We start from the raw sequence: 11949 nt of genomic DNA on the forward strand, positions 1-11949 counted from the left end.
GGCGAAATGCCTTCTGGGAAATGTAGTTCGGGAGGGCCACCTTTTTTAACTCTTCGTGATGGATTGGCCACAGTGAGAGAAGGCGGGTCTTTAATGGTAGGGAGAAGCTTGTGATTGGCCTAACGTGCACGAACTGGAACGATGGGGAGGGAAAAGGAGGTCCAAATTCAATAATCAGAGCTTGGGATTGATTGATGGGTTAGCCAAGGCGAGGCCTAAAAAGTGACGTACATCCGCGATAGCCTTGAGTGACCGAGGCTGCGACCAACGGGCGGCGGTGGATAAAAGGAAGGGAAGATGGCGGCACCGCCACCAGCACAGCCGGCGCAGCAGCCTCCGCCACCGCCTACGGCCGGCGTTTCCGGCCCGGGATCGGCTGGGGCCCCGGTTTCGGGGCCCCCACAACCTCAAGCGCCGCAGCAGCAGCAACCTTCTCAGGCGCAACTTGTAGCGGCCTCCCAGATCCAGGCGGCACAAAGCGGGCTTCTGCAGCAGCAGCAACAGGACTTCGACCCTGTGCAACGTTACAAGCTTCTGATTCCTCAGCTCAAGGAGAGCCTACAGGTGATAGGCGCCCCTACCTCCCCCGCAAGGGAAGTGGGTCCAGGTTCGAGGCGGAGGTGGCAATTGGTGGGTGGACTATCGAGGGGGCAGGACCCGATAAAGCGGCTGGGCTAGCTGCTTGGGTACCTAAGAAAGAGTTCGGAGCACTGGGATTGGTCGTGAACCAGGAAGGAGGTGGGGCTTGGAACCGCGGCCGTCCCCGAAGATCTACGCATGCGCAATGGGGCGGGCGTGAGGTGTGGGTGGTACCTTCTGGAGAAGGTGGAACTAGATGGATTTGGATTCCAGGGTTGATGATTGGTCCGATGGTAGGAAGGAGGCGGGTGCCTGGAATTTTAGAGTTTGGGGCCCCTCTGGGTGGCGTTGTTTGTCTGGCCTGACCCCGCCCTTCTCCATCCCATCCCAGAACCTGATGAAGGTGGCAGCCCAGAACTTGGTGCAGAATACCAACATCGACAATGGACAGTGAGTGTCTTCGGGCTTGGTCCCTCCCCCTAAGCCATATTCTCACCCTCTGGTTCATGCCCAGTGCAGCGTTCCCCACCCCACAGCTCCATGCCCAGCCCTAACCAAAGCAACCCTGGGGTTCCTTGCTCTGCAGGAGTCCTGATCCCAGGAACTCATGCTTCCCCTTCTCAGCCAGACTTCTTCTGTTCCATCCCTGGCAGGAAGAGCAGTGAGGGCGGGCTTCAGCGTTTTGACAAGAGCCTGGAAGAGTTCTATGCCCTCTGTGACCAGTTGGAGCTGTGCCTGGTAATACCCTTCTTGAGGCTAGAGTGGGGTGGTTGAGAGGTTCCCTTCTCTTGGTGCCTTCTGGGACCCCAGGACGTTTCTTCTTTTTAATTCTGTAATCATGGACAGCTGGGTAGCTCAGTGGATTGAGAGTCAGGCCTAGAGAGGGGAGGTCCTAGGTTCAAACCCGGCCTCAAACACTTCCCAGCTGTGTGACTCTGGGCAAGTCACTTGACCCTCCCTTGGCCCACCCTTACCACTCTTCCACCTATGAGCCAATACACAGAAGTTAAGGGTTAAAAAAAAATGTAAGCTTCTTAATTCTGTAATCATACAGTATCAAGGAAGAAAGAAGAGGTCCCAAGAAGGGAGCGTCATGGAGACACACTGTAAAGGGACATGGGACTACAATTCAGTTGGGGCCTCCTTGTAGTGATCACCCCCAAGCTAGGGAGGGGACGTGGTCTAGGCCCCAAGATATGGATAGTGCTGCTCTTAAGGACCCAAACTAAGAAAGACTTTGAGCTGGGCTTAGGCCAGATAGAATGGGCCAAAGGCTAGGGCCAAAGACAAGCTGGTCTGGGAGGGAGTCAGAAAAGAAGTTAAGACCAGAGCTAGTGAAGGCTGAGAATGGGAGGGTAGGGCTGAGGCCAGATGGGGAGGGAGCTCACTGTGGAATGAGGTCAAGACTAGAATGAGAAGGATCACAGAATCATAACTCTATAAGAGTTTCTATAGGTCCTCAAGTGCAGCTCCATGTTACAGATATGGAAACCAAGTCCCTGAGGGGCAAAGCAGTTTACCTAAGATCACACATGAAATAAATGATATGGCTGGCGATTCAAACCCAGGGCCTTTGACTCTGTATCCATGGCACTATGCTGCTCAAGGAAGGACAGGGCTGTGGCAGATCACTAGGGGATGGGCCCAAGTTTGGGATAGGAAGAAAACCAAGGTAGGAACTAGATGAGAAGACAGCCAGGGCTGCTGTAGAAGAAGGGAGCCGGGGAGGGATGAGGAGAACAAAGAAAGGGGCCAGTGTTGTGAGGCAGTTTCCTAGCAATTCATAGTCCAGTGCCCCCACTAGAGGGCTTAGCCAGAGTTTTGGAATGGTTTCTGCCATGCTGCTGTTGGGGTACTCACTTATCAGTGCAGGTTTGATAGCACTTTCTCTTTAACTTGAGAGTCATAAAGAGTGGCTGGTATTTACCATCCCTATACCCTCAGATGATTCTCACATCATTTTATCCAGTCCTGACTTCTCTTCTGACCTCCAGCCTCTGCCGTATCCAATTAGAAAGTGCCATGTCCAGTTAGACATCTTGCACTGGATATCAGGGAGACGTTTTAAATTCAGTAATTATCTTCTCCCCCAAACCCTCTCCTCTTTCATAAATTCCCATTACTGCCCAGGCTCCCTCTATTCTCCCAGTTAGCCAGACTCAAAACAAAAGTACCATTCTTGATTCTGACTGCTACCACTCTAGTTTAGACCCTCAGCACCTCACACCTAGACTACTATAGTAGCTGTTACTGGGGCTTCCTTCCTCAAGCCTCTTCCCCACTCTCATCCATTCTCCATTCAGCAGCAAAGTAATTTCCCCAGGTCCAGGGCTAACCATGTTAAGTAATGGCTCCATTTTTCCTCCAGGATTAAATAACCTTCCTATGGTTTTTAAAGTCTTTAAAAACTTGGCCTCCTCCACTTATATTACATTATTTTTTCAAACTGTTACCTTCTGTCTTAGAATTTATATTAAGTATTAGTTTAAAGGTAGAAGAATGGTGAGGGCTAGGCAATTGAAGTTAAGTGACTTGCCCAGGATCATACAGCCAGGATGTGTTTGAGGCCACATTTGAACCCAGGACTTCCCATCTCCAGGCCTAGCTCTCTATTCACTGAGCCACCTAGCTGCCCCCATTATATTATTCTTACACTTTATGCTCCCTTCCATGAACTCATAACATCTTTGCTGTTCGTCCAATTAGATACTCCATACCCCAACGCTAGGCATTTTCTTTTGCTGTGCCCTCTACCAGGAATGTTTTCCCTCTTCATCTCTGCTTCTTGATTTCTCTACCTTCTTCAAGTCTTAGCTAAAATCTGGCTTTCTTTAAGGAGCCTTTTCTGGTCTCCTTTACTTCCCTCTTATTGATCTTTGCCAGTTTATCATATGTCTCTTGAATGCACATGGTTGGTTCTGGCTGTTCGCTCTGCTCCTGGAAGAGAGGGACTGGTTTTGCCTTTCTTTGGGTCTCCAATGCTAAATTCATAGTAAGGGCTTCATCCATGCTAGTTGAAGGATTGGCTGGGTGGATAAGTATACACAGCTCCAGGCCTGGAGATGGGAGATCCTGGGTTCAAATGTGGCCTCAGACACTTCCTATCTGGGTGACCCTGGGCAAGTCACTTAACCTCAGTTGCCTAGCCTTTACCACTCTTCTGCCTCTGAACTGACACTCAGTATCGATTCTCAGACAGAAGGTGAGGGTTTGAAAAATAGATATCTAGATAGATGGATGGATGGATGCTAGTTGACTTGAATTTGCCTGGGGCCCCAAGAGGCTCCTGGACTTTAACCCAGGATCACATAGCTGCTAGCTTTCTGAAACTGATCTTGAACTCAGGCCTTCCTGGCCAAAAGCGGACCCTCTAAACCATTTTGCCTTGATACTGATGCAGAATTGCCAACAGAAAGAGAACCCCAGATCCTAGCCCCAACTCCTGTGCTGACTAGGAAACAGGGTGACCCAGTACAAATCATTTGGCCTTTCTTGGTCTCAGTTTAACCATTTGTAATGAAGGGCTTGAACTAGTTGGCTTCCACTTTCAGCTTGTAAGTCTTTCTTCCTCTGATTGTTACTTTCCCTGTCTTTAAACCTTGGATGTTTTTTCATAACCCTTTGCCTGGACCCATCCTGTCCAGTTATTCTGTCTCTGCAGGAGAAAGAAAGATGAGTCCTTGTGTCTCTGAGCTTCCTGGGGTCTAGTTTCTCCCACCACTGTTTTCTTCTTAAATTGTGTTTTCCCTTTTACTGCAGTTCCTTGATGACTTCATTTCCTTCCCTTTGGGCTCTTTGAGGGCAGGAGCTTTTTTTGTCTTTCATTTGAAATATTCAGTTCTGGTACCTACTGAGTAGTTCCCACTAAGTCTGGCACAGTACTAAAAGCATCTTGCATTCTAATGGGAGGCCAGGGGACCCAGAGGAATGGGCCCAGAAAGGGAATTCAGGAAAGGGTGGTATCGGGGCCCTAGTCCTTGGTCACCTCCTTCCCTGTCAGCTAGAGCAGATCTAAATACCCAGGTGGTTAGGGAAGCCTAGGGAATGGGTTGTTGGCCCAGCCTAAGGCTAAGAGCAGCCTCTGAGGGCTCCTGGCTTCCCCATGGGTGAAGCTTTTGGGAGGCCCTGTCTTGTCTGACCCCTGGGGCCAGTAGCTGAGCTAACTGTTCCATTGTTAACCCTGAGGTGGACCTAACAGCTGGGTCCCATTGGAATGCAATATTCAAGAAGTTGACTTTCTTTTGGAATGTAACCACTCTTTCCTCCCAGCTCTGGGGGAGCTGGATGTTTACTAGCCTGACTGACTACGGCTTTGTCTCTGTCTCTCCTTCCTCCCCTTTCTTCCTCTCTCCGTATCCCCTCCTCCCTTCCTATCTCCCCCTCTCTCTCCCTATTTTCCCTCCCCCCCCATATTCTCTCTCTTCTCTCATTCTTCGCTGTCTCATTCTCTGCCTCTCTCCTCTCCAATTTCTTTCCCTTCCTTGCTGCCTCTCCCATCCCTCCTTCCCCTCCTCTCCCCACATCCTCTCCTCCCCCATATCTCTCTTTTCCTCTCTTATTCTCTCCTCCCTCTACCTTGCTGCCTCTCCCCATCCCTCCTTGCCCTCTTCTCCTCACATATTCTCTCTCCACCTCCTCTCCCCCAACCATATTCTCTCTTCCTCTCATTCTTTCTCACTTTCTCATTGTCTTCTACCTCTCCTCTCCTCTCTCCCTGCCTTGCTACCTTTCCCCTCCTCCTCTCCCCCACATTCTCTCTCCCTCTCTCCTCCCCTCTCTCCTTTTGTCATTCTTTGCCTCCCTCCTCTCCTTCCTCCTGCCCCTCCTTCCCCTCCTCTCTGTCTCCCTTTCTGCTCTCTCCTCACAGCGCCTGGCCTATGAGTGTCTGTCCCAAAGCTATGACAGCGCCAAGCACTCCCCGACGCTGGTGCCCACAGCCACCAAGCCAGACGCGGTGCAGGCTGAGAGCCTGCCCTACCCGCAGTACCTGAGCATGATCAAGGCCCAGATTGGCTGTGCCAAGGACATACACAACGCCTTGCTGGAGTGCTCCAACAAGGTCACGGGCAAGCTGCCGGCCCCGGGAGGGCTCTGACCTGGGACCCGACCCTCGGGCTGCCCTTGGCCCACTGCAGCTGCTGGGCCTTCGGCGGGCCAGGCTATTGGGGAGGAGGGCGGGGCTCCAAAGGGCGGGTTTGGACTTTTTTTAAATTAAAGGTTCTTAAGTTATGGCTTGTCCTCCTCTTTGGGGCAGGGGAGGGCAGCCCGGAGCCTGGCCCCAGCCCTAGTGGCCTGAGAGAGGGAGCAGACCCGCCTCTTCCCAGCAGGGGGCGCCAGAGGACGGCCATCTGTTGCATGGCCCCGCCCATCTGGTGTCTGCCTCTGAGCCTGCGCCTCCTCCCAGGGAAGGGGAGGGGGAGGGGGGAAGGCCGGAGCCTGGAAGCCTCGCCAGTTACACCCTACACTTAGCGCACCCCCACCCCCGCCGAGGCCAGGCCCGGCCCGGCTCCCTTCCCTTCCCTTCCCTTCCCGGAACTGTCTCTTTCGGCCTGGATCTCTCTGCCAGGCACTGACCCCTCTTTGAATCGCTCTCCTTTCCTGGGCCTGTCTCTGCCTGGGACTATCTCTGGCTGGATCTTTCTGTCTCAGGGCTGTGGCCTTCTGGCTGGATCTCTCCGCTCAAGACCGTCTCTGACCGGCTCTTGGTTTTCCTGCTTTGGAACTGTTCCATTCTGACTGCCTCTTTGGGAGGAATTCTCTGGGCTTCTGCCTGGGACTGACTCCCCTCCCTGGGGCTGGATTGATCTGCCTGGGGCTGTCTCTCTGGCTGGGTTTCTCTCCCTGGCCAGCCCTCTGGCTGGGTCTCCACTGCTCACCAGGAAAGCCGGGGGCCGAGATAACTGAGGAACTCGGGGGTGGAAGCCTGGGTCCCTGAGGGAAGGGGACGGAGAGTCTAGGCTGGGCCCTAGCCAGACCAGCTTTGCTGACACAGCTCCTGACTCACCCCAGGCTCCCAGGAGGAGGGAGGAAATCCCCCAGTTATATAATCACATCTGCCAGGCCCCCAAGCACACAACCTGGATCTTGGGCTCACCAGGGCCTTTTAGAATAGGGGGCCAAAGGCTGGGCGTCTGGATGGAGGAGAGCCTAGATTGTATTTGGGCTAGGGAGGCAGGACAGGTTCCTAGCTGGAGAAAGGAGGCTTCCTCCTCCGGGAGGGTTAGCGGTGAGAAATCTTCTCTGGGATCTGGGACAAATCCTGCTGGGCTTCCTCAGGCTTGTCTTCCCTACTGAGAGGGTCTTGACCTAGATGACCTCCAAATCCCCATTCCTGGCCTCTGAAAATGGGAAGGGGGGGAGTTTGGGGGAGAGCCCTCAGGGAAAGGGGAGCTATGACGAGAATCTCCCAGTTTAGGGGAAGCCTAGCTGCCTGCTGCCGGGGAAGGGGAAGCTACAAGACAGATCGGGAAGTGGGGGCTGGGGCTCAAGGAGGATAGGCAGGGCTTAGAGTTAGCCTCTTCTTCGAATTTCTTCCCAGTCTGGCCCATTGGGCTGTTCAAGAGGCCCTGGGTAGTGGGTGGGGTGTGGGGGGGATTTCAGGCCCTTCATCTTCCCCCTCTGGCCTTGCCTGCGTCATCAGCTGATTGTGCAAGGGAGGTGGGGCCCGGACACCAGGGTCCAGAGTATTTTTAGCCCCAAAGGAGAAGTGAGAAGGGCGGAGCAGTGTCCTGCTACTGGGCCCATGGCTGGTGGTGAGGGGAGGTCAGAAAGGGGTGGCCTGACCTAGCCTCTCCAGGAACATCTGGTATCCAGCTGTGGCCAGCCCCTAGGGGAGGGTCCATGCCCTTCTGCCAGGCCTGGGAAATTCCTCTGGCCCCTCAGCCAGGGTGGAGAGGGCACCCAGGCTAGGACACTTTGTCCTTTCCCCTTGCCTATGGGGGAATCACATGCAGTCATGAGGCAGAGATGCCACTGGGCACCACCAGAACCCCTAAAAGGCAGACAGACTGGTGGGCCCTGGTCTGTATAGCTGACACACAAAGCTTCCCAATAACCTCATGGGGGCATGGACACACAGTCACATCTCAAAGGACAGCTCTAGGACAGTCTTATCACCTGTGCCCAATGGGTTCCAGGGTTTGTGAGACTGTCTGACATCCATACACTTAGGAAGGCTACAATCACTCCCTCCTTCCCTCTCCCTCTCTCCACCTCTTTCTCTCTTTTCTTCTCTCCCTCTTTCTCCTTCTCTCTCTCCCCCTCCCTTCCTTTCTCTCCCTCTTTTTCCTTCTCTCCTCTCCCTTCCTTTCTCCCTCTTTCTCTTTCCCTCTCTTCTCTCCCTCCATCTCTCTTTCTCTTTCCCTTCCTCCCTCTCTCCTTTCTCTTTCTCCTCTCTCTCCATCTTTCTCTTTCCCTCTCTCTTTTCCCCTCTCCCTTCCTCCCCCTCCCTCCTCTCTCTACCTTTTCCTCTTTCCTTCTCTCCCTCTTAACCTCTCTCCTCTCCCTTCCTCCCTCCCTCTCTCTCCCCCATTTTCCCTGTCTTTTTCTCTCCCTTCTTTTTGTCTTCTCTGCCTCCTTTCCTCTCTTTCTCCTCTTTCTCTCTTCATTCTGTCTCATCTATCTCCGCCTCTTCTCTTACTGTCTCCCCACCTTTTCTCTCCGTCTTTGTCTCTGTGTTTGTCTCTCTGTCTGTCAGTCTGTCTCTTTCTCAATCTCTCATTCTCTCAGGCCTTGGCGGTTTCCGGTCCTGGCCTCTCTCTCCCTTGTTGTTCTGGAAACTCTGCCCACCTTCTAGGCCGGAAGCTTGATGATATTTTTAGATCCACCAATTTCCGCCCCCTTCCCTCCCCCTTCCCCATCCCAGAGGCCCTAGTCTGGGGACACTAGGGGCCTGGCCCCCAGTCCCACCCTTTCCCTAACCTCATTCCAGAGGGGATTCCCACCAGCTATGACAGCCAGACTTCCTAAATCGGGATTTCCCCACTACCAACTTCCAGCACCTAACTTCCTGGCCTAGGGACCTGAGGCTACCTAGGGCCTTAACTCCAAAGAAGCCAGCGTTGCTGAAAGGAGCATGAGCCAACTTAAGTCAAGACAAGCATTTATTAAGCATCTGCTGAGTGCCTAGCACTGTGCTAAGTGCTGGGACAAAAAGCCCTTAATCTAGACTCCACAAAGGAAGTGATAGTGCCTTCAATTCAAATAAACATTTATTAAGGGGCATCTAAGTGCTTTTGTGGATAGAGTGCCCGGCCTGGGAGTCAAGAGGACCTGGGTTCACTTATTACCTCAGATACTTCTTGGCTGTGTGACCCTGGACAAGTCACTTATCCTCAGATGCCTAGTCCTTCCTGCTCTTCTGCTTTAGAATTAGATCAAATTAACAAGTTTTATGGAGTGCTTTACAGCATTCCTAGCCTTCCGGTGGAAACAAAAGGACTGGCTTGAAGTCCTGTGAGTGAGAGGAGGGCCCTTAAAAGAGTTCCATAAGAAATGGGAAGCATTCCTGGAGCTCTTGGGAAGGTAAAGAATCCATCTGATCTGATCCCATCCCATTCCACCCCTAAGGCTTGGGGAAGGGCTGAGGGGGCCCTTAGGTATCTGAGGCTGGGAAGGAGGGGAGAGTACTTCTCGAACCCTGAGGCTTGGAAACTTTGAGGCCAGAGGCCCTGGGACTAAATGGCAGAGGTTGGAATTGAAGTGGTCAGAAAGCTGTGGGATGGAGCAGCTCACATTGATCTGAAGTGACTCGAATTTGGCAGAAGGGAACCCTGGATCCCTGAGGGCCATGGAGGCCAGGGGTTTAGATGGCTGGGATGGATAACCTTGTTTGTGCAGAACTCAAAGGAAAGGATGCTAGAGTAAACGGAAGAATGGCTACTCTAGGTAAGTGCTAAGAAATGAAATGGGAGAGGCCTGAGTCCTAAAGCTGGAGACCTAGCACCCTAAGGGGTCAGGATGGATGGATCTAGAGCAGAAAGGGATCTTAGAAGGCAGATAGAAACCTCCCCCCACCTTTTACAGATAAGGAAACTGAGGCCCAGAGAGATTACTGGACTTGCTTGGGTTCACCCAGCTTGGAAAAAAATGAGGCAGAATTTGAATTCAGCTCTTCCTCACCACCTATCCAGTTACTTCTCTACTATCCCAAGCTGCCGAAGGCTTTGGAATTAAATATTTCAATTTGGGGGAGATGGAGGGAGAACAGAAAGCCAGAAGACAAGAGCCAGGGCCTGAAAACTTCAGTCTTTGATGGAGACCAACTCTGTGGGGTTTCCAGACTCAGCACACCCTTCTTCTAATGCTGGTCTGGTCCCTAGGCCTGAGGCCGGGTGAGGCAACCCTTTGGGTTGGAGGTGGAGCATGAGGAGCTGGAGAGGAGTCAGGGAATGAGTCAGGAGGCTGGAATGTACCCACAAGTTCAGATCCCAAGAGAAAGCCAAGCCGGGCCCCCTTGAGGAAGCTTGGGAAGTGGGGAAGGGTCTTGAGGAAGGAGGTACCTCCTGGACCCCTGAGGAGCCTGGGAAGAGGCTCCTACTCCATCTCCCCCAGCAGGTGACAGTTTCTCCCCTTTCAGGATCAGGCTCCCTTGCTTGGAACTGAAATCAAGGCCCCTATCTGAAGAGTCCCAGGAAGCCCGGGGTCCCTTAGCTCTGTTTACAAGGGAGAGAGGAACCCCAGCAGGCTGGGCCCCCCCTCCACACCCTGACGTCACCTGTTCCAGGAAGGGCCCCCCCACAAACACCCTGCGGTGGCTGAGTCACCGTGGAGCGTGAGAGCCAGCCACTCTGGGCAGGTGAAGCTTAGCGACCACAGGCTCACGGGACCCAGGGGAGGCTGGGGGACGTCCCGGCTCCCTCCCCGAGCCGCTTCCCACAACTTCAGAAACCTCCATGCCAGCGCAGGCTGAATTCTGGAGGAGCACTTGGCTGGGGAAGTGAGGGCTGCGGTTCAGTGTGTTCAGGTTCGGGACGCCTGGAGCACAGCCTGGAAGCAGACAGTTCTCTCTCCCCAAAGAGCCGTCCCGGAGACTAGGGAAAGTCCCTCTGCCGAGCCTGGGCTGGACTTCTGGCTCTGCCATCTCCCTGGGGGTCAGACAAGCCCCTGCCCTGGGCCTCAGTTTACTCTTCTGGGGACCAGGGCGCCGGCTCAGCTTGGTCTCCAGGCTCTGAGAATCCACAAACCGACTTTGCATCTGTGCCAAGCCGTCTCTCCCCGGATCTGGGGCCCCGGAGGCTTGGCCTCTGGGTCCGCAGGCCAGTGTTTCCCTGGTTCTGACCTTCGGTCTGCCCCGTAGATAAAAGGAGGGGCTTGGACTCGGGCAAGACCAGGTCAAGCCTCTTCCGGGTCTCAGTTTCCCCGCTTGAAAAATGAGTTTACCCAGGAAGCTGCAGGATTCCTCTTCCAGCTCTCGAGCCGAGGCCCGAAGACTGGGGGGACCTCAAGGGGCAGCCTTTCGCCTCCCCCGCCCGGGGGCAGCCGTCCGGGAATCGCCCCTCCCCCGAGGCCTCCCCGGCCCCGCCTTTTCCCGGACCACCCCCCCTTCTCTTCTCTCTCTCTAGCTCCCGGAGCTCCCCTGGGGGTGGGTCCTGGGCGGCTCCGCGAGGCCCCGCCCCCAGACCGGTCCCTTCAAGAAGCGCGCGCCTGTCGCCCTTTCCACAGTTCTCGATACGCGCACAGTCAGAAGGGGTGCGGATGGACGGAAATACGACGGCAGGCGGGAAGCCCAAGTCCGCCGGCATGGACCTGTGCGCCCTCTATGAGGTGAGTCTCTTCACCTTTGCCTTACTGCCTGCCTTCTCCTCCTCTCCGGACGGAGCGAATTAGGTGCCGGCCGTCTCCGCCTGCGGTCTCCGGCTGCCTTCGCTCCTCGGGTGGGTGGGCGTGGGGCCACCGGGAGCCTCCCCAGAGTGCAGCTGAGCCGGCAGCCCCGGAGCCGGGAGTGCCTCCGAGTTCCGAATTGGAGGGGAGAGGGGCGGGGGCGTGAGTGCCATGTGCGAGTGTGTGCCGGGGTCTTCGGAAGCTGCCTTAGGGCGGAGCCTGGTGGGGGTAAGAGAGAGGCTGCTTTTCAGGGCGGGGCTGCCTCTGGGGTGGTCCTAGGTAGCCTCCCTGACTGACCCCGGGCTCGTGGCCCTTCTCCCTCCCCACAGAAGGTGCTGAGTCTGACCTCGGAGCTGCCGTCGGCGACCCGAGGGGAGCTAGAGTCCGAGCTGGGCTGGGCCTCTCGAAGCCTTTGGAGTCCGAGCCTCGCCGACCTGGAATCCGCGGCGTCTCCCCCGCGGGCCTCGGCCCCCCCGACCCCTCGGCCCCCGGGCCGTTCCACCAGCTTGGTGGAGGGCCGCGCCTGGGTGCCGCCGCCGCCGGGCTTTG

At 54.9% G+C, this 11949-nt stretch overlaps 2 protein-coding genes across 2 annotated transcripts in view; both read left to right on the forward strand.

Moving 5' to 3' along the window:
- The first annotated feature begins 263 nt into the window (after positions 1 to 263).
- MED29 (mediator complex subunit 29) lies at positions 264 to 5808 on the forward strand. The gene is made up of 4 exons (XM_044667424.1): positions 264 to 564; positions 971 to 1029; positions 1233 to 1317; positions 5447 to 5808. Exons 1-4 carry the CDS (start codon positions 298 to 300, stop codon positions 5672 to 5674), a joined length of 639 nt encoding a protein of 212 aa, XP_044523359.1. The 5' UTR covers positions 264 to 297; the 3' UTR covers positions 5675 to 5808.
- A 3083-nt stretch (positions 5809 to 8891) lies between these two features.
- ZFP36 (ZFP36 ring finger protein) overlaps positions 8892 to 11949 on the forward strand; it is a 23727-nt gene continuing 20669 nt past the window's right edge. Inside the window, exons 1-2 of the mRNA XM_044668603.1 lie at positions 8892 to 11343; positions 11730 to 11943. Of these exons, the coding sequence (XP_044524538.1) occupies positions 11275 to 11343; positions 11730 to 11943 (283 nt within the window). The 5' untranslated portion in view covers positions 8892 to 11274. The remainder of the gene's footprint in view (positions 11344 to 11729; positions 11944 to 11949) is intronic.

This window comes from Gracilinanus agilis, chromosome 3 (genome assembly GCF_016433145.1).
Source record: "Gracilinanus agilis isolate LMUSP501 chromosome 3, AgileGrace, whole genome shotgun sequence".
Classification (NCBI taxonomy): Eukaryota; Metazoa; Chordata; class Mammalia; order Didelphimorphia; family Didelphidae; genus Gracilinanus; species Gracilinanus agilis.

Bases quoted from the DNA above. Each gene is read 5' to 3' on its own strand.
- MED29 (XM_044667424.1), top strand. From the start codon at position 298: ATGGCGGCACCGCCACCAGCACAGCCGGCGCAGCAGCCTCCGCCACCG. The intron at 1,030-1,232 runs GTGAGTGTCTTC...CATCCCTGGCAG, and splicing joins ACCAACATCGACAATGGACA to GAAGAGCAGTGAGGGCGGGC. The intron at 1,318-5,446 runs GTAATACCCTTC...CTCTCCTCACAG, and splicing joins ACCAGTTGGAGCTGTGCCTG to CGCCTGGCCTATGAGTGTCT.